Source organism: Panulirus ornatus, chromosome 57 (assembly GCF_036320965.1).
Source record: "Panulirus ornatus isolate Po-2019 chromosome 57, ASM3632096v1, whole genome shotgun sequence".
NCBI lineage: Eukaryota > Metazoa > Arthropoda > Malacostraca > Decapoda > Palinuridae > Panulirus > Panulirus ornatus.
Window position 1 is genome coordinate 3,646,301 of NC_092280.1, and position 25,081 is coordinate 3,671,381.

Here is a 25,081-nt window from a genome sequence, read left to right on the forward strand (position 1 = left end):
CTCTCTCTCTCTCTCTCTCTCTCACCTCCCACCGCGCCAGATTTCTCCCACGGGTTCCGAAGGAGGCAATCGCGAGATGGCGAGGAGCGTCCAACGAAAACGCCACCACTCCACCAATATCAGGAAACTTCTTCACTCACGTCCATTAGATACACTGGCCACTTACAGCCGGAATTTCATGTTGTTCTTCTCTGAAATACATGACTCTAGTGTTCATACATGAGGCATGTGGTCAGTATATGATAACGAACACAGGAGGGTGTCGATCTAGTACACTTGATATATCATGTTTACTTCAGCGGAGATGATATCATGTTTACTTCAGCGGAGATGATATCATGTTTACCTCAGCGGAGATGATATCATGTTTACCTCAGCAGAGATGATATCATGTTTACCTCAGCGGAGATGATATGTTTGCTTCAGCTGAGATGATATCATGTTTACCTCAGCAGAGATGATATCATGTTTACCTCAGCAGAGATGATATCATGTTTACTTCAGCGGAGATGATATGTTTGCTTCAGCTGAGATGATATCATGTTTACCTCAGCGGAGATGATATCATGTTTACCTCAGCAGAGATGATATCATGTTTACCTCAGCGGAGATGATATCATGTTTACCTCAGCAGAGATGATATCATGTTTACCTCAGCGGAGATGATATCATGTTTACCTCAGCAGAGATGATATCATGTTTACCTCAGCGGAGATGATATCATGTTTACCTCAGCAGAGATGATATCATGTTTACCTCAGCGGAGATGATATGTTTGCTTCAGCTGAGATGATATCATGTTTACCTCAGCGGAGATGATATCATGTTTGCTCCAGCAGAGATGATATCATGTTTACCTCAGCAGAGATGATATCATATTTACTTCAGCAGAGATGATATCATGCATACTTTCTCTGCAATGACATCAACATTACCTCAGACACCTATCAATGAATGCAGACATATATAAGCTGACTCCTAACTGAGATAATCCGGTCTCCGAGCTGATATGAACCGACTCTCAGCTGATATAACATCACCATACCATCTCACTCACCCTAGCTGAGGACATCAGTCGTCGTCACAGGTCTCACAGAACATAATATCACAACAAATATAACCAATCAAGAGACAGGAAATACCTATAATATTCCCTGTGGCAACATTCTTTTACTCTCTCTCTCTCTCTCTCTCTCTCTCTCTCTCTCTCTCTCTCTCTCTCTCTCTCTCTCTCTCTCTCTCTTACCAGTCGTACCATTTTCTCCCAGTAAGTGAATGATCTTTATTCATTTCAAAACGACGCTAATTCACGATGCTAAATAACGGTAAACACAATTCCCCTCACGTTATAAGTTGGCGAAAGTTAACCCTGTAAATTGGCAAGTCAAATATTCGCAAAGTATTCAGGATATACGAGGATAATAAGCATGTACCTAAACCTTTGGCGTAGGGTATTTATGAGGCCACCATGCTGATCTCTTATCACGAAAAACAACAACAACAACAATAACAACAAAATGTTAGAGAAAAACACAAGAAGAAAATATTGGTTGCAACCGGAGCAAAAATTTACAGCAAAGCTTGGAAAGTTTCGCTGGTCTACGACGTGTGGTTTGCTCGTATTATTCATAAGCAAGGACGGTACGTGCCACGGAGCAGTTCAGCTGAGTTAGTACAACGGTCAACATACCACAGCCCGTTGACAACGGCAGGGCAAACCCCGTTGATAACAACAGTGCAACCCTTGAGAACTAAAGTACAGCCCTTGACAACAAAGTTATAACTCCTGACAACAGTAGTACAGCTCTTGACAGCAACAATATAACACTTGACAGCAACAGTACAGCCCTTGACAGCTACAGTACAGCCTTTGACAGCAACAGTAAGCCCTTAAAAGCAACAGTACAGCCCTTGACAGCAAAAGTACAGCCCTTGACAACAACAGTACAGCCCTTGATAGCAACAGTACAGCCCTTGACAGCAACTGAAACAGTAAAATCCATGACAGCAACAGTACAGCCCTTGAACACAGGCGTACAGCGTTTGAGCACGACAAGGAGATCTTTAAACACGACGGTACGGCCCTTGAGCACGACGGTGCGACCCTTGAGCACGACGGTACGACCCTAGAGCACGACGGTGCGACCCTTGAGCACGACGGTGCGACCCTTAAGCACGACGGTACGACCCTTGAGCACGACGGTAAGACCCTTGAGCACGACGGTAAGACCCTTGAGCACGACGGTACGACCCTTGAGCACGACGGTAAGACCCTTGAGCACGACGGTACGACCCTTCAGCACGACGGTAAGACCCTTGAGCACGACGGTAAGACCCTTGAGCACGACGGTACGACGCTTGAGTAAGATCGCGTGACCTTTGCCCTGGCGTCGGTATGATCGACCGTTCTAACTTCATGCTCAAAGACCATACCAGGGTGCTCTTCAGGGCGGCACCGTCGTGCTCAGAGACCATACCAGGGTGCTCTTCAGGGCTGCACCGTCGTGCTCAAAGACCATACCAGGGTGCTCTTCAGGGCTGGACTGTCGTGCTCAGAGACCATACCAGGGTGCTCTTCAGGGCTGCACTGTCGTGCTCAGAGACCATACCAGGGTGCTCCTCAGGGCTGCACCGTCGTGCTCAGAGACCATACTATCGTACCATAGGGTCGTACCGTTAAGCTCCCGAGGTAGAGAATTGATGAAGGGAATACATCCGATACCCAGGAATTAATAAACCACACTCTCCATCAACTTCCTCGCTCATTCATCAACAGAGGCACCAGAACAAACATTGCATGTCCTACACTATCAGCCAATCACATCACATCAAACAACAAACAAACTGAATAACAAACACGTTACGTCCAATCTGACAAGGCAGTTACGGATAATCACGATTAACACAACAAAATGATGTACAATATTTTTCCGAATCTCTGCACGAAGTCCGATTTCTGTTGTTCTCTTGCGTCGCGTTACCAGCCGTAGGAGTATCAAATAGAAAGATGGACTTAACTTAGCACGGTAAGTGACACCTGGACTTAACCTAGCACTGGAAGTAATAGATAGACTTAACCTAGCACTGTAACACCTGGACTTAACCTAGCACTGGAAGTAATAGATAGACTTAACCTAGCACTGTAACACCTGGACTTAACCTAGCACTGGAAGTAATAGATAGACTTAACCTAGCACTGTAACACATGGACTTAACCTAGCACTGGAAGTAATAGATAGACTTAACCTAGCACTGTAACACCTGGACTTAACCTAGCACTGGAAGTAATAGATAGACTTAACCTAGCACTGTAACACCTGGACTTAACCTAGCACTGGAAGTAATAGATAGACTTAACCTAGCACTGTAACACCTGGACTTAACCTAGCACTGGAAGTAATAGATAGACTTAACCTAGCACTCTAACACCTGGACTTAACCTAGCACTGGAAGTAATAGATAGACTTAACCTAGCACTGTAACACCTGGACTTAACCTAGCACTGGAAGTAATAGATAGACTTAACTTAGCACTGTAACACCTGGACTTAACCTAGCACTGGAAGTAATAGATAGACTTAACCTAGCACTGTAACACCTGGACTTAACCTAGCACTGGAAGTAATAGATAGACTTAACCTAGCACTGTAACACCTGGACTTAACCTAGCACTGGAAGTAATAGATAGACTTAACCTAGCACTGTAACACCTGGACTTAACCTAGCACTGGAAGTAATAGATAGACTTAACCTAGCACTGTAACACATGGATTTAAACTAGCACTGGAAGTGATAAATGGACTTAACACTGTAAGTAACAGAGACTTAATGTAGCACTGTAAGTGATAGAAGGACTTAACACAGGTGGACTTAACCTAGCACCCTATAGACAGATGGACTTAACCAAGCATTCAAAGGACAATGGGACTCAACCTAGCGCTTGGTGGCCAGTAAAGTAATCCATTGCATCCAAATAGTTGTTACTAATTACCAAGGGTGTTACATTCTACTATCGTCACTATGAATGTGCTGTGTTACTGTTGTTACCATGGATGTATTTTGTTACTGTTATTTCCAAGGGTGTACAGTGTTACTGCTGTTACCATGAGTGTTATGTGTACCTACCGCTACCATGAGTATCCTGCGTTACCAAAGGTGTCATATGTTACTACACTCTGTGGACGTTCTGTTACTGTTGTTATCAAGGGCGTTCCCTGTTACTGTCACAGATACTCTTGGCGTTACTGGCATTACCAAGGAATGGCTGCCACGCAGGAGTTAAACCATACTACGATTTTCCGTAAAAATCAATTGTTTCCTTTATTAGTCGGGAAACTGGGAGGTCGAGGGCCATTTTCGAACCCCTGCGCCGATAAGAGATAAGGCCAGATGCTAGAGATAAGAGCGATGCTTGAAGCGATAACTGACTAAAGTGGCCCGGCTATAAATAGGGCCAGAGAGGGAGTTGCGGGGGAGGGAGGGAGGGAGGGAGTATGGACGAGATGTGGTAAAGCACTGTTTACACGCGCCGTTGGCCTCTCCTCGCAGTAATGGCCATGGTGTATACACCTCGCTATGGAAACACAGCCCTAATTGTAGCCTTGTGGCTCCCTCTGTTACCATCCCAGGTGGCAAAGTAGGTCTGGTCAGATGGTTTTTACACCACTCTCTCTCTCCAACAATCTCCCCCCGTCTACCATCCCCAACCCTCTCCTATCATCTCCAACAATCTCTCCCTGACAATCTCCAACAATCTATCCTCGTATGATATTCACAACCAACTTCTGTTATCTCCAACCATCTCTCCCTGACTGTCATCCCCAACCTCTCATGTTATCTCCAACAATATCTCCCTGATAATCTCCAACAATATCTCCCTGACAATCTCCAACAATCTCTCCCCTAATGAGATCTACAACCATCTCCCCTGTTGTTATCTCCAACAATCTTCTCTCCCTCGACCGTAAACTGGCAATCGTCTATACATCACATGAAAAAGTCTACGGACGTCGCTTGCCGCGTTTCATTACCCATCACCAAATCCGTCAGTCGCTAGAGGACCCTGTCCCCTCAGAATTCAGGACTGAATTCACATCACAATAAAAATGGTGACAATACCATCACTTGTACCTGGCCCCTGAAACCTACCTGCACGAAAAGGTCGACATAAATGCTTTAAACTCGACGTCACTACAAGTGCACAAGTCGGCCCAACCGTAGCAATATGCCTTGGCCCCCTACTGGCAGGTCATAATACTACAAGAGGAAAAAGTATTCATCAGGAAGCTATTCTAATCCAGTTAGGAGGAGGTTTGGATTCCCAGGCGGAGAGGATGGGAGGTTCTCAGGCCCATTACGCCAGTATAAGCATATTAACTCAACCTTTGACTAGCTCGCCTCGTCAGAAACAACAATCATACCCTACTCCTGGCTCTTCAGCGTCCTCCTCACAAACATCCAATCCTCCTATGTAGCCTCACATATCTAAAATCAATTGCCAATACATATATAAATGGAGTTCTTCTATGTTTTGGATAAATTCCGGTATTAGAAAATTTCGAAGGTTTAAGAATATTTTTCTTTCATGTCGGGTGACATGAAAACTCGCTTATTGGGGCTATGCCTGAAGCAAGAAAGCGACAGTAATGGAGCTAATGTTGTCCAGTCTGATGGAGCTGCTACTGTCCCCTGGTGAGGGTGGAAGTGGGATTGTTGGGGGGAAGGAATGGTGGAGAGGAGTGACGTGTCTATCCCTTACTTTCCCCCACCTCAACGAGTGAGACTGTCGGGGCCCAGACTGATGGAACATCCCCAGATGAACATGTAAAACCCCGGGGATGAATCTGATGGACCAACCTCACTCCAACGAGCAAGCCCCTCCAGGCTTACATAACAAATAACTCGGGGCTCTGTCGCCCATCACCTCACTCCCTCTACATTAAAACTTTCGACGGAACATCAGAATTCCATAAGAGATAGGCTGATGGCTCTAGGGCAGTGTAGAGGTCTTGCGTGTGATGGATGCGAGAGGCTTGGCCGATCAGAGGCTGAGGTGTGGGGTAAGAAGTATGACATTAAAGTGGAAGGAAGATACGTAAATGGGTCAAAAAAAAGGAGCGTTGGAGGGAAGGTAAGGAGGGAGGAAAGAGATGGAAGTACGGAGGTGGATGGTATGGTGTGCGACAGGGGCTCAGCCTCATCACACTCTACACGAACTCTCATCACATAAGGTCAACTCATGAGTACTGGACACACTGAGGAAGCCGCAGGTCTTGTGTGTACTGGTTTCCCTCCCTCACTCTGAAAGCCAGAGGCAACATGCAGGGCAGGAGGAGTGGTAGTCGAGTAACAATTACCGTACTCAGTGATTTCCCTAATTAATCATCACCACCGATAAAGAATTATAATATCAACTACAGGGAAGGACGCTTCTATCAGCAAATAGACGAGGCATTTTAGAGATACGTCCAGTGTGATGTGAGGCGGAAGCCAGCCAAATTACACCCCAGTGTGAGGACCACAACAAACAGTATGTTGCAACCTCCTCACACTCCTATTAGTATGAGCGACCCGGGTCCCCACAAACAATAACACTCGCCAGAATAATTCACAAAACAAAGAAGGCACGTAATGCTCTTCTTTTCACAGTATTGACGAAGAATTTCTCCATTTCTTAACATCTTAAGAAATACTCAGAAATAGTTTCTCTCTTGCCACAGAGACAATATATATATATATATATATATATATATATATATATATATATATATATATATATATATATATATATATATATATATATATATATATATATATATATATATATATATATATATATATATATATATATATACATAAGGGTCTTCATATTCAAGAAATGGACATCGTGAGGGATATGTAAAATTTCAGAATCCTGAGGGAGGCGAGGGAAGTTGCTGCCACCCACACCCGTGGCCAGAGCAGGCCTCCCAAGTGCGCCACACAGTCCCCAAGGCGGAACCCCAACACTTCCTCCACACACGTGTCCTCTCGTCTCCCCCGGAACGGTACGAAGTCACAGAAAACACGAAGAATAGAAACAAAAAATCTAGATGCAAATGGGGCGTGGAAATCAATGATCTTGTCAATACAGTGGTTAAGAAAAGATGGCAAAAACTTCGCACTGGCCTTTACCTGACTGGGCTGGAGAAGGCGGAGGTAGATGAGCCCAGAGACCCCTCGTAAGGTATACACGTAAGGTTAGGTGGGTTAAGGTAAGTTTGCCAGACCTAGCTGTTAGGGGTAGATGACCTGCCAAACCATTGTAAGGCATACATAAGCTAAGGTTTGGTCCCAGACCCAGCTATGGGGGTAGAAGACCTCCGAAACCATCGTAAGGTATACGTAAGGTAAGATATGGTACCAGAACCCAGCTGTTGGGGTAGAAGACCTCCGACGCCATCGTAAGGTATACGTAAGGTAAGGTAAGGTCCCAGGCCCCAGCTGTGGCGGTAGAAGACCTCCGAAACCATCGTAAGGACTACGTAAAGTAAGGAAATCCAGTAACTTCAAAAATCCAACATGGATTTCAACACTTGTCCTTTGAGCCTACACGTAGCTTCAAGGTAAGTAAGTCATTAGTTCTGTGAAAGTAGATGCTATTCAAGGGCCCCCAGCCAGGCAGACATCAAGGGAACATAAAAACGAACACCAACATCAACAAACTACTACACCAGTGCACCATTATATGGGGCACAAACATATACAACTTTCAAAGAAGAATAATGAAAATCCATCAGGATTTTCGAAACTGGAACGAGACGAAATTTCTGAAGACTTAGAATAAAAGAGACAAGGCTCAAAATGAGAGTATAAGCAACCGGAAGAATTACATTTCATAATTCACAAGTCGGAGGAACACAGTAGTATAAAGCACAAAGAGACATACACAAATTAGACACGACATGTGGTGGGTGACTCACGAAACAAATGACGAACGCCTGGAGGGGCAAGGGGAGGAGAGGGGTTGGGTAGAAGTAGCACGGTGGACCATAATATATGGACGCAGACCACTCGCCATTATCACTGGCTGTCACACGTTCTACGTCCTTCTTGAGCAATAAACTACCTCTCTCACCACATTGCGTTTCCTTACGATATATATATATATATATATATATATATATATATATATATATATATATATATATATATATATATATATATATATATATATAAACACTGAACGAAAATTCATCTTTTCTTTATTTCAAAACACCATGACGTCTTTCGTCCTTCCAACCCAATAACACAAGAGTAATTTCTCTCCACATCTCTTGACTGACGTTACCGTAGTATTTCCTGAAACCAGTAGTTTATTGATGCGTCCTCCTTGATGCATAGTTCCAGCCATATCCTGTTGACTGGACCACCTTCCTTGTTGTCTGGCGTTACATAACCAGATCTACTTCCTTACAATTCACCAGGTACACACACAGAGGGACACCGCTGGGGGAGGGTGGGCTGAAGGAGAGGGAAGGGAGGCGACCTTGGTGGTTGGTTGGATGATGGGGGCCACAACCAGAGGGAAGGTTCTTGGCTCGGTATCAGAGATATGATCAATACCAGAGCTGGGAGATGCTTGGTCGATATCTGACAAGTGACCACTACAATACCAGGGCTTTGTTACGTAGGGGGGCAGCGGCCCCCTGACCCCAGAGAGAGAGGGGTTGTACTGTCTAACTCTACTGTCCTGCCACGCTACTGCTGTACGTCGTGATGTTCGGGGGGGAGGCTACGGTCGAGGCCAAAGGCTACAGGGGAACTGGACTACTGGCCAACGAACAACGTGCTGGGGAGTGGGGGCATATGGTGCTCACCGAGGAGGCTGGCAGCTGCTGCACTTCCACGTTGTACATGCTGCCGAGGGTGAAGCAGGGCGGATGGCCAGGGAAAGTGAGAGAGGGAGAGGGAGGAAGAGCAAGCGGCGGGGAGCGTCTGCCTACGACGGCCGACACCAGCACAGTGAGCGTTGCTCGCGGCTCGTCCTCCTCCTGCTGCTGCTGCTGCTGCCTCTACACTGGCGCCACGATCTCCCCTCCCTCACCCGCCACTACCCCCAACCACCCCCGCCACTACCCCCTTCCTCCTCACCACTACCCCTTCCTCCTCACCACTACCCCCAACCTCCTCACCTCTACCATTGCCCTCCCGCCACTACCCTGGGCATCCCTGCTAATAACTCTCACTTCTTCCACCACAACCCCATGCCTCCTTACTACTACCCCAGCCTCCCCCGCTTCTTTCCCTTTTTTCCCTGCCACTACCCCTGCCTCCCCGCTACTACCCTGATCACCCCTAACACTAATCTGATCATCCCCTCTATTCGACTGGCCTCTCCCACAACTACACCTACCGCCCCTATCACAAGCCCTGCCTCCCCCCCGCCACTACCTGTTTCCCCCCGCCACTACCCCTGCCATCCCCTGCTCATACCTAATTTACAGTATTAATATTCATATTCCCACGCTAGTTAATGTACAACAATTGTCAGTGAAGTCTAATTACAGCTGGAGTGGCCAAATGACGACAGGACATGGAGGGAAGTTCTTGGCCAGCGTAGCCAGCTCTGGTGGGGGTTTACCTAGTGACCTGACCCCTGACCTGACCCTGACCTGACCTGGACCTCCCTGCTCTACACTCCTGGCAGCTAACTTCCCCTGGTGATCGGCAATGACTGCTTCCTCAGGTGACGTAACTCTCCTACAGAAGATAACTCTGTTTTGAAAGTTGACGCTTGTGAAACAAGTTCATTACAGTAACTTAAGAAAGATCCAGTTTTAAGTTCGGAAATTCTGAACACGTCGGCAAGATGGTTAAGCCAGTGTGCCTACTGCCCATTTCCTAGTTATCATTCTCAGTAAAACAATGCTACGTATATCATCACAAAACTTGAATTATATTTTCACAAGTTGTCAATAATGAACAATCATTATTAAGGTAAAGAGACAGACTCTCTCTCTCTCTCTCTCTCTCTCTCTCTCTCTCTCTCTCTCTCTCTCTCTCTCTCTCTCTCTTACCTCACAATTTTTTATGTTTCTTTTTACTTGTTTCAAAGCTGTCGACAAATACTGGAAAGAGGTAATTAATGTCATTATTCATAAATTCAATTAAAATGGAAATGAAAAAAATGGTCAGAACCTATTAAGAATGACGTGCGTGTGACGCCCTATTTGTGATGACATATTTGTACTGTACGGGGAGGGAGTTCTACACTCGTGGGGCCCCATCTCTTGTACTGTACGGGGAGGGAGTTCTACACTCGTGGGGCCCACATCTCTTAAACTGTACGGGGAGGGAGTTCTACGCTCGTGGGGCCCCATCTCTTGTACTGTACGGGGAGGGAGTTCTACACTCGTAGGGCCACATCTCTTGTACTGTACGGGGAGGAGTTCTACACTCGTGGGGCCCCATCTCTTGTACTGTACGGATAGGGAGTTCTACACTCATGGGGCCCCATCTCTTGTACTGTACGGGGAGGAAGTTCTACACTCGTGGGGCCCCATCTCTTGTACTGTACGGGGAGGGAGTTCTACACTCATGGGTCCCCATCTCTTGTACTGTACGGGGAGGAAGTTCTACACTCGTGGGCCCCATCTCTTGTACTGTACGGGGAGGGAGTTCTACACTCGTGGGGCCCCATCTCTTGTACTGTACAGGGAGGGAGTTCTACACTCGTAGGGCCACATCTCTTGTACTGTACGGGGAGGGAGTTCTACACTCGTGGGGCCCCATCTCTTGTACTGTACGGTGAGGGAGTTCTACACTCGTGGGGCCCCATCTCTTGTACTGTACGGGGAGGGAGTTCTACACTCGTGGGGCCACATCTCTTGTACTGTACGGGGAGGGAGTTCTACACTCGTGGGGCCCCATCTCTTGTACTGTACAGGGAGGGAGTTCTACACTCGTAGGGCCACATCTCTTGTACTGTACGGGGAGGGAGTTCTACACTCAAGGGGCCCTACCTCTTGTACCTTCTCTATTATACAAATGTTCAAACCTCTGTATCCTCTTCACATTCATTATCTCACATTCTATTACATTCATTATATATGTGGTTACGATATATATATATATATATATATATATATATATATATCGTGTGTTTGTGTGTGTGTGTAAATATATCTTTCCTAATAATGGCAATAGATAAGAACAGACATTCAAGTTGATTTTAGTGTCTCATCTCTCTCCCATTATCCCCATCACTTCACAGCAAAGTAACACCACCACATCATTCATTTCCGCCCTGGTATAACTTACGGAACTTACTTCACCACAGAGACACTGTGGCTGTCACACAGATCATGGTAACACGGGAAGATAATCCTCAGTATATGTAACAAGTAACGTAACACCGTCATCATGAACAGTAGTATTAGGTAACACCATCTCCTTTAACGGTACTATGTAACGCTATCTTCATAACAGTATCAAGTAACATCATTCCTTAGTAATAGTCTTAAGTAACATTATCCTCAGGTTTGATACCAAGTAACGCCATCCCAAGTAACGGTAATAAGTACCAATATCCTCAGTATGGCACTAAGTAACACCATCTTCAGTAACAGCCCTAAGTAACACCAGCTTCAGTAACAGCCCTAAGTAACACCAGCCTCAGTAAGAGCACAGTAACACCCTCCCTCCTCACCAACACCACGCCAGCACCATCTTCCGTTACGATAGAAAGTAACACATCCTCAGTAACAGCATTAAGTAACGTCTCTGTGACCACAACACAATCGATGTGATTTTTGAGGATAAAATTTTGAGGGTCACGTCTTGAGGGAGGACAAAACTGTGCGCAGTGAAGGAAACCAGAAATCACACGTCCATAGAATTATGTACTATCTATCTATCTATCTATCTATCTATCTATCTATCTATCTATATATATATATATATATATATATATATATATATATATATATATATATATATATATTCCTTTCTTATCACGGGGAAATGAAACACGATAAGTTCCCAAGTGCACTTTCGTGTAATAATCACATCATTAGGGGAGATACAAGACAGAAATATAACAGTCAGTTGATATACAACGAAGCGACGTAGCTAGGACGTCATTTGGTAAACTAAGCTGTATTGGGTATACACAATCACTTATATGAAGCAGCAGAGGAAACTTACTGTGCAGGAAGGTTGAAAAAACATTGGGTCACAGTCAATATTAACCCTCAGGCATTACATCAAAATGATTATATTGATCCTGAGCAATGGATCAATTATTGGAACGAAGTAATTATTAATCATGTAAATACAAGACTAAACAAGGACTTCTAAAAACTCAAACACTCCTTAAATGACAGAAGGAAGACAATTTTCCCTGTATCTTGTCCCCCTAAAACAGACACGTCATTTCACCAGCAGGCTATTTCCATTTCCATTTGCTTTTTAAAAAAGCATGTATACGGAATTTTAAAAAAGTTGGTCGATAAAGTTTAAGCCAGTAATTGTATTAAACTTTATGCATACCATCTGAGGGGGCCGTGACAAACAGAATTCAACCCTTTGAACACCAGGGGACGACGATCCATGGGTGTGACAGCCATTTGGCCTTTGACCTGATCCTTATGGGTCAGGTCAAAGATCAGGACATAAACCTTAATGGTTCCGTTATGTTCCAAGGGCGTGGGGGCAACTTACACCTCACAAGATCCAGAAGAAGAGATAAGCTATCGTAACACGACGTAAATAAGACATGGACTGTGAAATTCAGCCACACACTAACATGGACGAATATCTCCCTAAGCAAACGTATACGAGGCAAGTCTATGATGGCTCTGTGGAATGGCATTGCTTTTTCCTCAGTGGCGGCAGGTCCTCCAGGAAGGCTGGTGACGGAGCCAGTCATGTCTCTGTCTAGCCTAACTGATAGTGACAAGAAATAGACGTCATTGATTTTCAAAAGGTATCAGATGTATAATGGATAAATTCTGACTCAAACGCCCATATTTGTTTTGCAGTAGTTAAGTCAGCTTGGAATAGGTGTTTACACTGTCATAACCATTACAAACTTTAATGTCATATATATATATATATATATATATATATATATATATATATATATATATATATATATATATATATATATATATATCCTTGTTCGACCTTCGTTTCCTTTGTAGTGACGGAGCGCTGGGAACATGTGAAGAGCGGCTTCAATTACTCATATCCGCTTCTTGGCTAAGACATCGAAACCAGATCCCCCTATCCTGACCGTTTCACATATCTTGGTTCAGTCCACTGACAGCATATCGCCCACCGTATACCACTTCGCTCTAATTTACTCTATCCCGTGCACGCTTCTCACCCTTCTACGTGTTCAGGCTCTTTTCCTCCCTCAATCTCATTCTTGGTCTCCTACTTCCTGTTTCCTTCACCCTCGGCACATATATCCCCTTTCTCATGCTCTCAACAATTATGGCCATACGATTTCAGCATTCCAGCTTCGCTTCCTCAACTATGTTCAATACGCCATAGTATCTTCGCTGTAATGCCCAACACAATCATTCTCGATCATTCCATCTTCCAACACATCTACCCGCTTCTTCCGTTCCAACACATCTACCCGCTTCTTCCGTTCCAACACATCTACCCGCTTCTTCCGTTCCAACATATCTACCCGCTTCTTCCGTTCCAACATATCTACCCGCTTCTTCCGTTCCAACATATCTACCCGCTTCTTCCGTTCCAACATATCTACCCGCTTCTTCCGTTCCAACACATCTACCCGCTTCTTCCGTTCTAACATATCTACCCGCTTCTTCCGTTCCAACATATCTACCCGCTTCTTCCGTTCCAACACATCTACCCGCTTCTTCCGTTCCAACACATCTACCCGCTTCTTCTGTTCTAACACATCTACCCGCTTCTTCCATTCTTCTGAGATTAAGGCCCACTTCTTACACCCATACAGCACCGCTGCAACTATCGTACCATCACAGACGTGCTCATCTTTGACCTCTCCTTCCACACACCTTCTTAATGTACATATGACCTTGACCTCCTCATCCTCCACCCCTACAGTTCGAAATGTTGCCATAGCTATTCCCAGGTATCTGAACCCGTGTCACATCCCCCATCTTCTCTCCATTCAAAGTCACGCTCAAGCTACCCTGTCTGGTCTTCGGCAAAACCTCACAACCATTTTCATATTTGATCGCCGCTTCCCACGTTAGCGAGGTAGGGCCAGGAAGAGACGAAGAAAAGGTTGTATCCGCTCACATACATTCCTCAGTTGTCATATATATATATATACATATATATATATATATATATATATATATATATATATATATATATATATATATATATATATATATATATATGAACACCAAGACATTATGTATATTAGACAAATATATACGGATTACGCCATTATATGTTACGACGGTGTCATGGCCATAAACAGCTCATTACAAAAATTTCTTTGTCAATCCTTCGTGTTTATGTGTTCATCCAGCGGTTGAGGCTGTGTGTGGGTGTGTGTGTGTGTGTGTGTGTGTGTGTGTGTAGAGAAGGAGACATCCTTCTTGTACACAGACCCACACAGCTGCTGGTCAGGCCTTCCCTCACCTCCCTTACTGATCCAAGACCAAATCTCATGATCAAACATGACCATTTTCTCTACATAAATGCTCTTTTCTGAAACTAATCAGCCAATCTCAAAACTACATATCCAGGTCGCTGAATATAAACCTTTACGTACGAATGGGCGAATACAGAAGACAATTACACAGTCTATCCTCGTCTAATTCGGTCTACAGTTAGTTTGGCCAAATCTTCAGTAATACATAATGAAAACATAATATGTTATGTACGATATATAAATAAATATTAATTCCCTAATCAATAGTTCATCTACATGAATACAAACTTATCAACCGCATATGACTCATTTCTATACTTTCCTTGTTTACAACGGCGGAATCTCATTATTATTCAATGAAGTAACTTTCTTGCAGAGCAAGTATATGCATATTATAGCACAACAGCGCAGTACAATCCCAGTTACTTGAGTTTCCGTCTGAACAAAGTTTTCAGTTTTCTGTGGTCTCAGGGTTGGATCCATTTTCTTTGATATCACTACCAGGTCGGACAAAGAGGGGAAACTCATGTGATCCCGATTCTTGGCACACTTCAAGCATTATTTCCATCCCCATCAATCTGGGTCATTTCTGTAAATATCAACTCAACACAATTATACATACTGTTATTAGGAACCTGCCATTACCTTCTTATAATCAAACCAATTGAACTAATGACGACTTAACCGCAAGAGTAAGACTTACCCGAAATTACAATGACTTTCGTTGTCATACTCAAGGGTTAAGTCGTCCTACTGAAGAGGCTATTGGACTCTAGAGTCTAATTCGACGTAATGAATAGGATTAAACATATATTTACATGGCCACTTACCTTTAACACGCCCTGAAGTACTTACTAAATATTCGTTCTCAGCTCACAAGGATCAATATTCAAAGATATTCAGGACTTTCCCCTAATTTTCCTCATCAGTTTAAAACTTCACTCACTATCCAGATAGTTTTTGGAGGATCAATCAAAATAATAGGTGGACATGCATGTGTCAAACTTTATTCAAATTAAGGAGAAACATGCGTAAGGAACACCTCATCCCCTTAAGCACGACCCTTAGGTTACGATGGCGTGACCTTTGACCTGACCCTTCTAAGTGAGGTCATAGGGCCAAGGCCATCATAACTGAGGATCGTATCGTTCCGGTCAAAGGGGATGAGGAGGAAATGAATAACATTAGCAGCATGAAATACCAAAGTATAGAGACGAAGGTCTACCTCACCAGGCCATACCCTACGATAGATAGTCTTAATGATTCTGGATATCTATCACCTAAAATTTGACCAGAGACACAAATATTGTACAGAGACTCAACCTCACCTAGGGGACTACTTTCATTTTACTTTTACATTCGAAAATTAAAAAATAAAAAGAAAAATAGAAATTTAAAATCAAATGCCAGAATATATCATCCAGAAATGTATATCCATCATTCAAATCTCAAGCAAAACCCGAGTTTAACAAATTGATTTTGTGAAATTTGTAGAATACCAGAACCGACTGATAATATTCAGCGCTCTGTAGCACGAAAAAGACAACTAGAAACTTTGAAACTATTTACATAGAATTATACATTTTGGTTTCCTTTATTATAACTTCTCATAATTATGCAAAGTTTAATGTGGCTCTTGCAGGTTTGTTGACCGAGACAGAGTTAGCCAAATATATCTCTCGTCCTGTATGGCCTAGAAGCTTAGAAATGAAACTTGGATCTGAATTTCTTGATATACGCATTTCTTCCTTCAACTGATCTGCTATGGCCGCACTGAGGCCAACCCCCACAGCAGATCCAGGTTATATAACAGATGATTCGTGATAACTTTTCTTCTTCCAATTTTTCTATGGTTTAGTAAAGCCGACAGCTTCACTCTCCAGCCAGATGGGGGAAAAAAATCTTTAAGAACATAAGATCCCAGGGTATTTCGAGGCCAGTCATCAATACGGAACCAATTATGGCTGAGAAAGTTCAAGGCAAAACCAAGATTAAAAAAAGTTCGTGTTCTGAAGAAGTTCAGTCTATGTGGGGACCAGTAACTTCTACGCAGCCACGGTGATTCCTATCTCAAATGGAGGACAGACTGTTTAATATTCTGAAAATATCTTAAAAAAAACTGTGGAACGCTAATTCAATAAATAAAATTCATTGGATGTGCAACAAGGCTACTGACACATCCAAAACATGTCACCCATTTCCAATTTTCACAAATAATATTTACAGACGACACTATGGAATTAAATTCTGCTAATGCCATGACAAACAAGATACATTTGCACAAGTAAAAAAAAAAAGTACAAAGTAAAAACTTCTTGTAAATAAGAGAAAAAATACAACAACAGGATGTGCAGAGAAAATAAAATTGCCAAATAATTTAAAATATTTTATTGAAATAAAACTGACAACCATGCAAAACTAACATGTAAACATAAATATCATGCTAAGTGTTTACAAAAATAAACATATACATGAATTACACATCTCAGTGTATGATTTATATAAAATATAAATTTGTGGCTTAATGATAAAGAGAATCTATTGGCAACAAAGATAACAATCACAGCTATACATGCATTACAAAAATAAACTGCATTACATGCCAGAAGCAAATAACATCATATAAATATCATATAAATGGAGCCTGAGTCTTCATAAACATGAATGAATAAATAACCCAGGCACCTATACATTGGCGATGTGCCATATTCATAGTAGGAAATAGATGGTCTTAGAATATCCATAACATCTGAATAATATTTGGAAGTATCTACCGTCTTTGGCTGTCTATAAGCGTAAAGCTAAACCATAAATATATATATATATATATATATATATATATATATATATATATATATATATATATATAATAACGATGGAAAAATCTCATATAACTATTGCCGGAACGCAAGATAAACAGATATCTGAAAAGCTCCGCTACTTTATCAGAGCAGATCTAAGCTCGACATTAATCATCCGTTGTATAAATTAAATGAATTATACAATGTCTCACATAACTACCGTGATATCGATAAACACAAGGCCAATGGACTACGTCGTGTCCAGATAATGACATAAAACAATAACGAAGAGAACGTATTTTATTTTCTTAACTTTTTGAGCATTATGGTACAAGTCTCCAGCACGACAACCCTCAAGCACGACAAGTACGACCCTTAGGTACGACGTCCTGGCCTTTGACTAAGCCCTGAGGGTCAGGTCAGTGTATACAAGTCATGATACCTTGGGGTCGTAACGACGCAGGGGTCGTGCCGTCTTCCATTACGGTCGCACCGTCATGCTCATTAGTTCAACCACCCTAGCAGGGGAGAAATTATTCTCACACCTATCTGGGTCATCGTATCCGCCATGTGGTCACGGGATCTTATCACACGTCGTTAAAATAAATGTAGAAAAACAGCGGCATAAAACACGATCCAGCTAGAACCATTTTCTATATTGGATAGACCTCATTCTGGTACCACAGAAAACGGTGTTGTCGTGAGCGTAGACTCGACTAAGAGGCGAGCGGCGCGTCCTCCAGCAGGTCTGCTTCACTGGCAAGCCGGAAGATTCTGGTTTAAATACGGATGCTACGGGTATTATGTAACGTTAACAGTTATTTATGTGAACAGTTTCTCACACGTGGTACCGGATTCCCTCATGCATAGTTGAGGTAAGCATTGCTACGTGTGTGTAAATATGACTAACTAGTAGAAAGCATTGGTTCATATGATCCCTTGTCTTCAAAACACCAGTACGTGTTTCTAACACAAGCACACTTACGCACACGGTCAAATGGCGTGGTTTTCATCCGTCCTCTTTAATGAAGACAGCACGCATGCTATACTTATCCAAACCAGCTAAAAACAGCACTTTTCTCTAATGAAAAACTACTCTTGGGAGACACGATACAAGTATTATTATGGTAATCTTAAATAAATATAGGCATCAAGGCGAGCACACGAGTGCTTTAACATCGGCGTCTGACTATGGCAGCTTGAAAGCATGTTGTTCGGCCAACCACAACGGCATATTACCAATGCAAATAACGTTGAAGGACAGAGACTTGTGCACCGTGGGTGTATTATCATCCGCAGGTGCTGAAAGTTGTCATACAGTTCTGGCACACCGCCGCACTCACACCTGGGCCTTCACAGTGCACAGGGGCGTGCAAAGGAGACCCAGGAACATGTAAAATAAGATGGTCTTCACTAGAAACCTTCCCTCAGTGTATTAGACTCTCCATCCCACTTACAGTGTGGGAGGAAGAACGATACACATAAGGGACGACATCTGTCGGCCATCCCCCTCACCGCCAGAGACACTAGAGACAGGAAACACATCACTATGTACAGTACATGCTGCTACGTCACCTACCGGGGCTGGGTGCGACAAGGGAGCGCCCCGCCCCGGGTCACACTGTTTATCAAGAGCTCACTGGTACCTGCTCCAGAAGTCGGATCTTCCTTCGTCGAGTCTGTTCCTCGAGTCTGTCGACGGCGTCGCGCAGCTCCTCGATCTCCTCCTTGGCGGCCTGGAGGGTGTCAATCTCGTGTTTGATGGCCACCATGTCCCTCTTCACCTCCACCACCTCACTCTGACAGCTCTCCACGCTCTTCGTTAGCTCTTGTAGCTGCGACCTGACCACACACACCCGACAACAACCCAAACAGTTAGTCTTACCATCACACAACCTTAAGAGTAAAAGGATTCTCAGTATTACACACATATACACAGGAAAGCATCTACGTGTGAGTTGCCGTAGCCTTTCCCCCCGAGAATCGGTGTCAAATGTCAGGTAATATTCAACGACAAGTGATTGCAAGGCAGGTGAACGACGCTGAGGCCCAGCAGGAACGACAGAATTACAGGCCATGACGACAACACGTACTCAAGACATGAAGCAAGAAGATGCAAGCGTCGGCAAAAGGAGGGTGTGTTGCAGAGACAAGGCCATCCATACACAAACTAGGGCTAAGGGGAGACCTAGAGCTAAAGGGGTGACCTAAAATGACTAAGAACAGCTGGGTGACGCAAGGACCGCTTAAGGGAAACATGCTTACGTACGCAAGAGCTCTGTGTTAATGTATGTGTGTGTGTGTGTGTGTGTGTGTGTGTTGAGGGGGGAGGGGGGATAAATGGCGGTGGGCAGGTGTGAGGAAAGGCTAGGGGGGGGGGGGGTGATTATGAGGCAAATAAACAAAGAGAAGGGAGCGATGCAGAGGAAGGAACGGTGCTGTTGGGCTGGGAGAAATCTGACAGAGGTTTGCTGGGTAGGGGAGAGGTCTGGCAGCGGCGTGCTGGGCAGAAAGAAGTCTGGATGGGGTGTGCTGTGCAGGGGAAGGTCTACTATATTACTTCAGGGAGTACAAGGGACGCGGCAGGAGTGAGGCAACTAGACGGTGCAAGCCCTACATGGCTGAGGAAGCAGGCTGGGGAATTTATGGCGGAGCGAGCTGGAACCTCAACTGCCAAGTTGAGGAGCGTGGGAGAGGTAAGAGAGCACGGTGAGAGGCTGCCGCAGCGGGGCAGGCACAACATTCGGGTCTCCAGCAGGCAAGCAGTGGTGATGATGCAGCCTAGCGGTGGCCAGCAGGGTGGGGCCAGGACTCACCTGATGGCGTGGAGGGCGGCACTGGTGTCGGCGTGCTGGTGACACTGGATCTCATCGATCTTGGCGGTCAGGTTCAGGCTCATGATCGACACTTGCTTCTGCAAGCTGCCAAAAGGCGCGTTACTGAGGTTGGGCCATGGTTGGCCGTCGTGGCGGTGGTGGTCGACGCCCCTCCACCGCTCGCACCCTACACTACACTCACTCATACTGTCACGCTGCCTCTTCAAGCTACAGCTAAAAAACAAGATAAAGTAATAAATTGAAATAATTTCCAACGCTGCCGCGGTTGTGGGATAAGCGTGTCCAGTCCAGCTGTGGACATTCTCCAGGCGTGACCAGTGAGGGAGGAGGCCGAGCGTGCTGGTCGTACCCAGACCCGGCCCACATGACTGCTGCTGGCCCGGCCCCACACACCCAAAACCCAGGCCCGCTCCACCCGTGATGGCCCACCCTTGACCAACCCTCATGCACTACTCAGTCGCCCTAAACAGCCTTTCTTACATGCTAAAAGATTCTGCTGCAGCGGTCGCCCTGGGGAGGAGCGGGCATGAGGGGTGTGGGGGGGGGGGGGCACAATAGGGTGGAGAGGGTGCCGTGGGGAGGCCAAGAGGACAGCAGTACGGGCTGGGAGTAGGAGGGAGGGAAGAGGGAGAGGGGGACACGGGAAGGAAGGTGCCAGGCGGTGGAGGGGAAAAATACTAACTTGGCATGCGATTAAGGACGACCTTTTTCAGGTTCTCATCCGTCAAAACTGCACGAGGAGCATGAGGTACAAGCGTGCCTTCGCTCAAGGCTCAACACACACACAAGTGGCGTCGTCTTACTAAGAGGTGCGTTTTGTGTAGACAATGAAGGCCGTGTGGAAGAAAGTGGAGTCAAATCAGATGAGAGAAGCTTTGCCTGGTGGAGAAGAGGCGTGGGTGCTGTGTGGAGACTTACTATAAGACAGACTCGAGGATGACGGGTGGATGGCAGCCAGGCGGCTACAGGAGGGAGGGGAGACGTACTGGTCAAGTGGACAGAAGCAGGACGAGGGATATCAAGGGATCGCTGGTGGGATGGGGACATGGAACGGCAACGTAGGACAGTCTGGTGCAAGGACGAGGTGGAACTGGTGTGGACGTGGGCGTGACGGCTACCTGAAGGTGAGGAGGACATTGTTGTGCACAGGATGTGGAGGAGATGTTAGTCCGGATGTCTACAGAACGAGGGCGAGAGGAGGGCCTGGACGTTGAGGCTGCAGGTGGGTGGAAGAAGTGAGGGGGACGTGATTGCACGAGTGTGGGAGTGAAGATGAGGGTGAAAGGCTAGAGGTCTTGGTTATGGGAGAGACGTGGGCCCGGGGAACGAAGGATGAAGAAGGAAAATAGGTGCGATGGAGACGTAGGTGATGAACACAGGTGTGGGGAGCATGTCAGTAGTGGAGGGACGGGCGTGGCGTCACAGGTAGGGAGTGGTGTCAAGGACAGTTTCCGGTGTTACAATCGGTGGGTGACAGTCAGGCTAATGTGGCCTTGAGAGAGAGGGAGGGTCTGCGGTGCGCTGAGGGGGAAGATCTCTGCTGATACTTGAGAGCGGATTCTCAAGAGCCATCAGACCTGGAGAGAGGGTCTACAGCGTCGGGTCTCGTGTGGTGAGTGGAGGGGACTAATTCACTGTCACAAATGTTACCGAAGGACATTTAGACAAAAATATACTACGTGTGGGTAAGAGAGACATCTTGGGTTGTTTGGCGAGGCCTAATGAGCGGAGCGAAAAAGAAGCTAGGGTGGTGGTGAGTAGGCCATGAAGGGGAGGTGTAGGCTGCTAGTGAGCTGGCCTGGTGATGGGGCCTGGTGAGCGGGCCGGGAGCCAGACAGTGGCCGGGAGTGAGACAGTACAGGGGTGACGGTGTGGAGGCTGCCGCCTGGTGGCCGTTCTCGTGGTTATCGACTGTGGGAACCACGCTGTTACCGCCTTAAAGACGGTTGGTCGAAGCCACGAGAGGTGTTCAGGACAGACGCCCGACCCACGCGGGACCACAGCCATCCGCACCTTCTCCACCTGTATGGCCGCGACCCGCGCACACCTAGGCAGTACACCTGTGGGTAAGCAAGTACGCTGGACCCTTTCATACCACCGGTGCAGTAGCTAGGATGTCCACGGGCCGCAGGCACACGCAACCAGGCGGCCTCCCTCAACTTCTAAATCTTACAGTCAAGTCACAAAAGTCCTTATCTTTTAAACCGTTAGAGAACAGTACCTAAGCCGGAGGCTCTACACACATATAACATGATACACAGGGATACTTGCTGCTACCAGAGGGCCATCATGAGTGAACAACAACTGTATTTGTCGTGGGATACCAGTGAGGAAAGGGGAGGGCGGGTGTTGCTGCTGGTACTACCTGCCAGTAACCAGGCCTCCACAAGTGCTAACTACAACAGCCCATCAAACTACGACACTAGGGGGACCAACGGTGACCTTCCATCAGGTCCACGTCACTAGTGTGGCCAGCTCGCTCTTACTAGGGTGCAGAGGGCCACCTAAACACTGGGGGAGAGGGAGTGAGGGAGGAGGGAAGGAGAGGCCTACATTTAGACATGAAAACACCCAGGTCATGGTCGCTAGTGGCCTGAGGGTTAGGCCAGAGCCTCACGCTGGCTGTCACTAAGGGGGTCACCACCACCAGAACTGGTGGTGAGGTTCACGGGCCATGATAGGGTAAGCTGGAACGTACTAAAGATACTCGAGAACAAGAGAAACAAGGAAGGCGTCGAGTGGAGTGGAGTGGAGGGCAACAGATAGCGATGCTGAGGTGACATGACACGGGTGGGTTGTGTAGGCTTAGAGCCAGGTTAGGTGTGTGTGGAGATCAGGGTCATCTGGTGCGCATCCACGACAGAAACTGGAGGATGGAGAGGGGTCTCTACGACACGGAGGGGCAGTATGACACTCTGTGGGGACTCTATGACACGGAGGGGCAATATATGACACTCGGTGGGGACTCTATGACACGGAGGGGCAATATATGACACTCGGTGGGGACTCTATGACACGGAGGGGCAATATATGACACTCAGTGGGGCAATTTGACACTCGGTGGGGACTCTATGACACGGAGGGGTTATTATATGACACTTAGTGGGGTCTCTACGACACGGAGGGGTAATATGACGCTTGATGGGGACTCTATGACACGAAGAAGCAATGTGACACTTGGTGGAGACTCTGTGACACGAAGAGGCGAGGTGTCACTCGGTGGGGACTCTATATGACACTTGATGGGTCTCTGTGACACGAAGAAACCATATGACACTCTGTGGGGGGCTCTGTGACACACGACGGGGATATTAAAACACTCGGTGGAGGCTCTGCGACACGGTATGGGGCGAGGGGGAAGGCTGGGGGAGAGGGGGTTATAACACGACGTGGAAGTATGACACTTGGTAGAGGGGGGAAGGAGGGGCTTCATGACACAGGAGGGGCTCTGAGAAAGCTAGGAAAGTGTAGAGTCCCTCACCTAGCAATGATCACATCTCCATCTTGGCCCCTGAGCTCAGGTCTGTACATTCTCGTACACTTTCCCGCGCCTTCATTTGCATATATTCTAATGAACGTGAATATAATCATCAAGGGAATACAAAAACAGAGACAGGCCCACAGTTGCGTAGCCCAGATAATTATAGACCATTCTTCCACACAACCCTTTACGTTCTCTTTTTTTTTCACACAGAACACTCACATAGCATCTATAGAACACTCACATAGCATCCATAGAACACTCACATAGCATCTATAGAACACTCACATAGCATCTATAGAACACTCACATAGCATCTATAGAACACTCACATAGCATCTATAGAACACACACATAGCATCTATAGAACACACACATAGCATCTATAGAACACTCACATAGCATCTATAGAACACTCACATAGCATCTATAGAACACTCACATAGCATCTATAGAACACTCACATAGCATCTATAGAACACTCACATAGCATCTATATATACACAGAGGGGTTGGGGTTCTATATTTTCCTAACACAGAGCGTTGATATAGCAACTACATAGAGGCATTAGCGTTCTTCTCTAACACAGGCCATTCACTCACACGGCATCTATATATATATATATATATATATATATATATATATATATATATATATATATATATATATATATACAAAAGGGTCTTAGCGTTCTAATCTCCTATCATAGACAACTGATATAGTATCTATATACAGACACACAGTCGTTATTATGATATCAACAACCTTTCCAAAGTTCCGTAATTGACCTCTGGGGTCAAACTAACCGTCTGGTCTACGATTTCGTGAGGAGGTCAAAGGTAATGACTCATTAAGAGGACATGGGGGGGGGTGGAGAGGGGGGAGACTTGATCATTATCTTTACTTGGGGACGTGTTTGGAAGCGCCTATGTGAATACCTCTTCATCTATTGATATAATATAATTGGCCAGCGAACCCTTTCTGAAAAGGTTCCTCAGTGTTACTCCAAGATCCTACTTGTCCTATGTGCTCCTTGGAACCCCATGGCTGCGCTAATTTCAGTAGCAGGGGAGTGGTGGACTCTTCTTGAAAGGGAAGTGCTTCTACAAGACTGTGCTCCCGTCAACAGGCTAGGATACAGCCTCGCCAAAGGCTGGCTTTTCACTCGCTGTGTCACCCCAGGTTGGCGGAGTCCGGTAACACCCCTGTGCGAGTATACATGCATGTGTCCATGCACATGCATATCTGTGCATGATGATATAGGTGGGTTTGATACGTATCCACGTGTGCATAGGGTTATGTATCTCCATAACCA

General features: G+C 45.5%; 1 protein-coding gene across 24 annotated transcripts in view; it reads right to left on the bottom strand.

Annotated features, from left to right (window-relative positions):
- Positions 1–25,081, bottom strand: part of Glut1 (Glucose transporter 1) — a 904,849-nt gene that overhangs the window by 486,504 nt on the left and 393,264 nt on the right. For 20 of the 24 annotated variants that reach the window (XR_011716794.1, XM_071694280.1, XM_071694283.1 and 17 more), the window contains 2 exons: positions 20,264–20,497; positions 19,094–19,289 (listed from right to left, as the gene is read on the bottom strand). Coding sequence is in view for 23 of the 24 variants with exons in the window: in XM_071694280.1 (XP_071550381.1) it covers positions 19,094–19,289; positions 20,264–20,497 (430 nt within the window). In the remaining variant the exon portion in view is untranslated. The remainder of the gene's footprint in view (positions 1–19,093; positions 19,290–20,263; positions 20,498–25,081) is intronic. The other 4 variants (XM_071694286.1, XM_071694285.1, XM_071694301.1 and 1 more) reach the window with 1 other exon arrangement.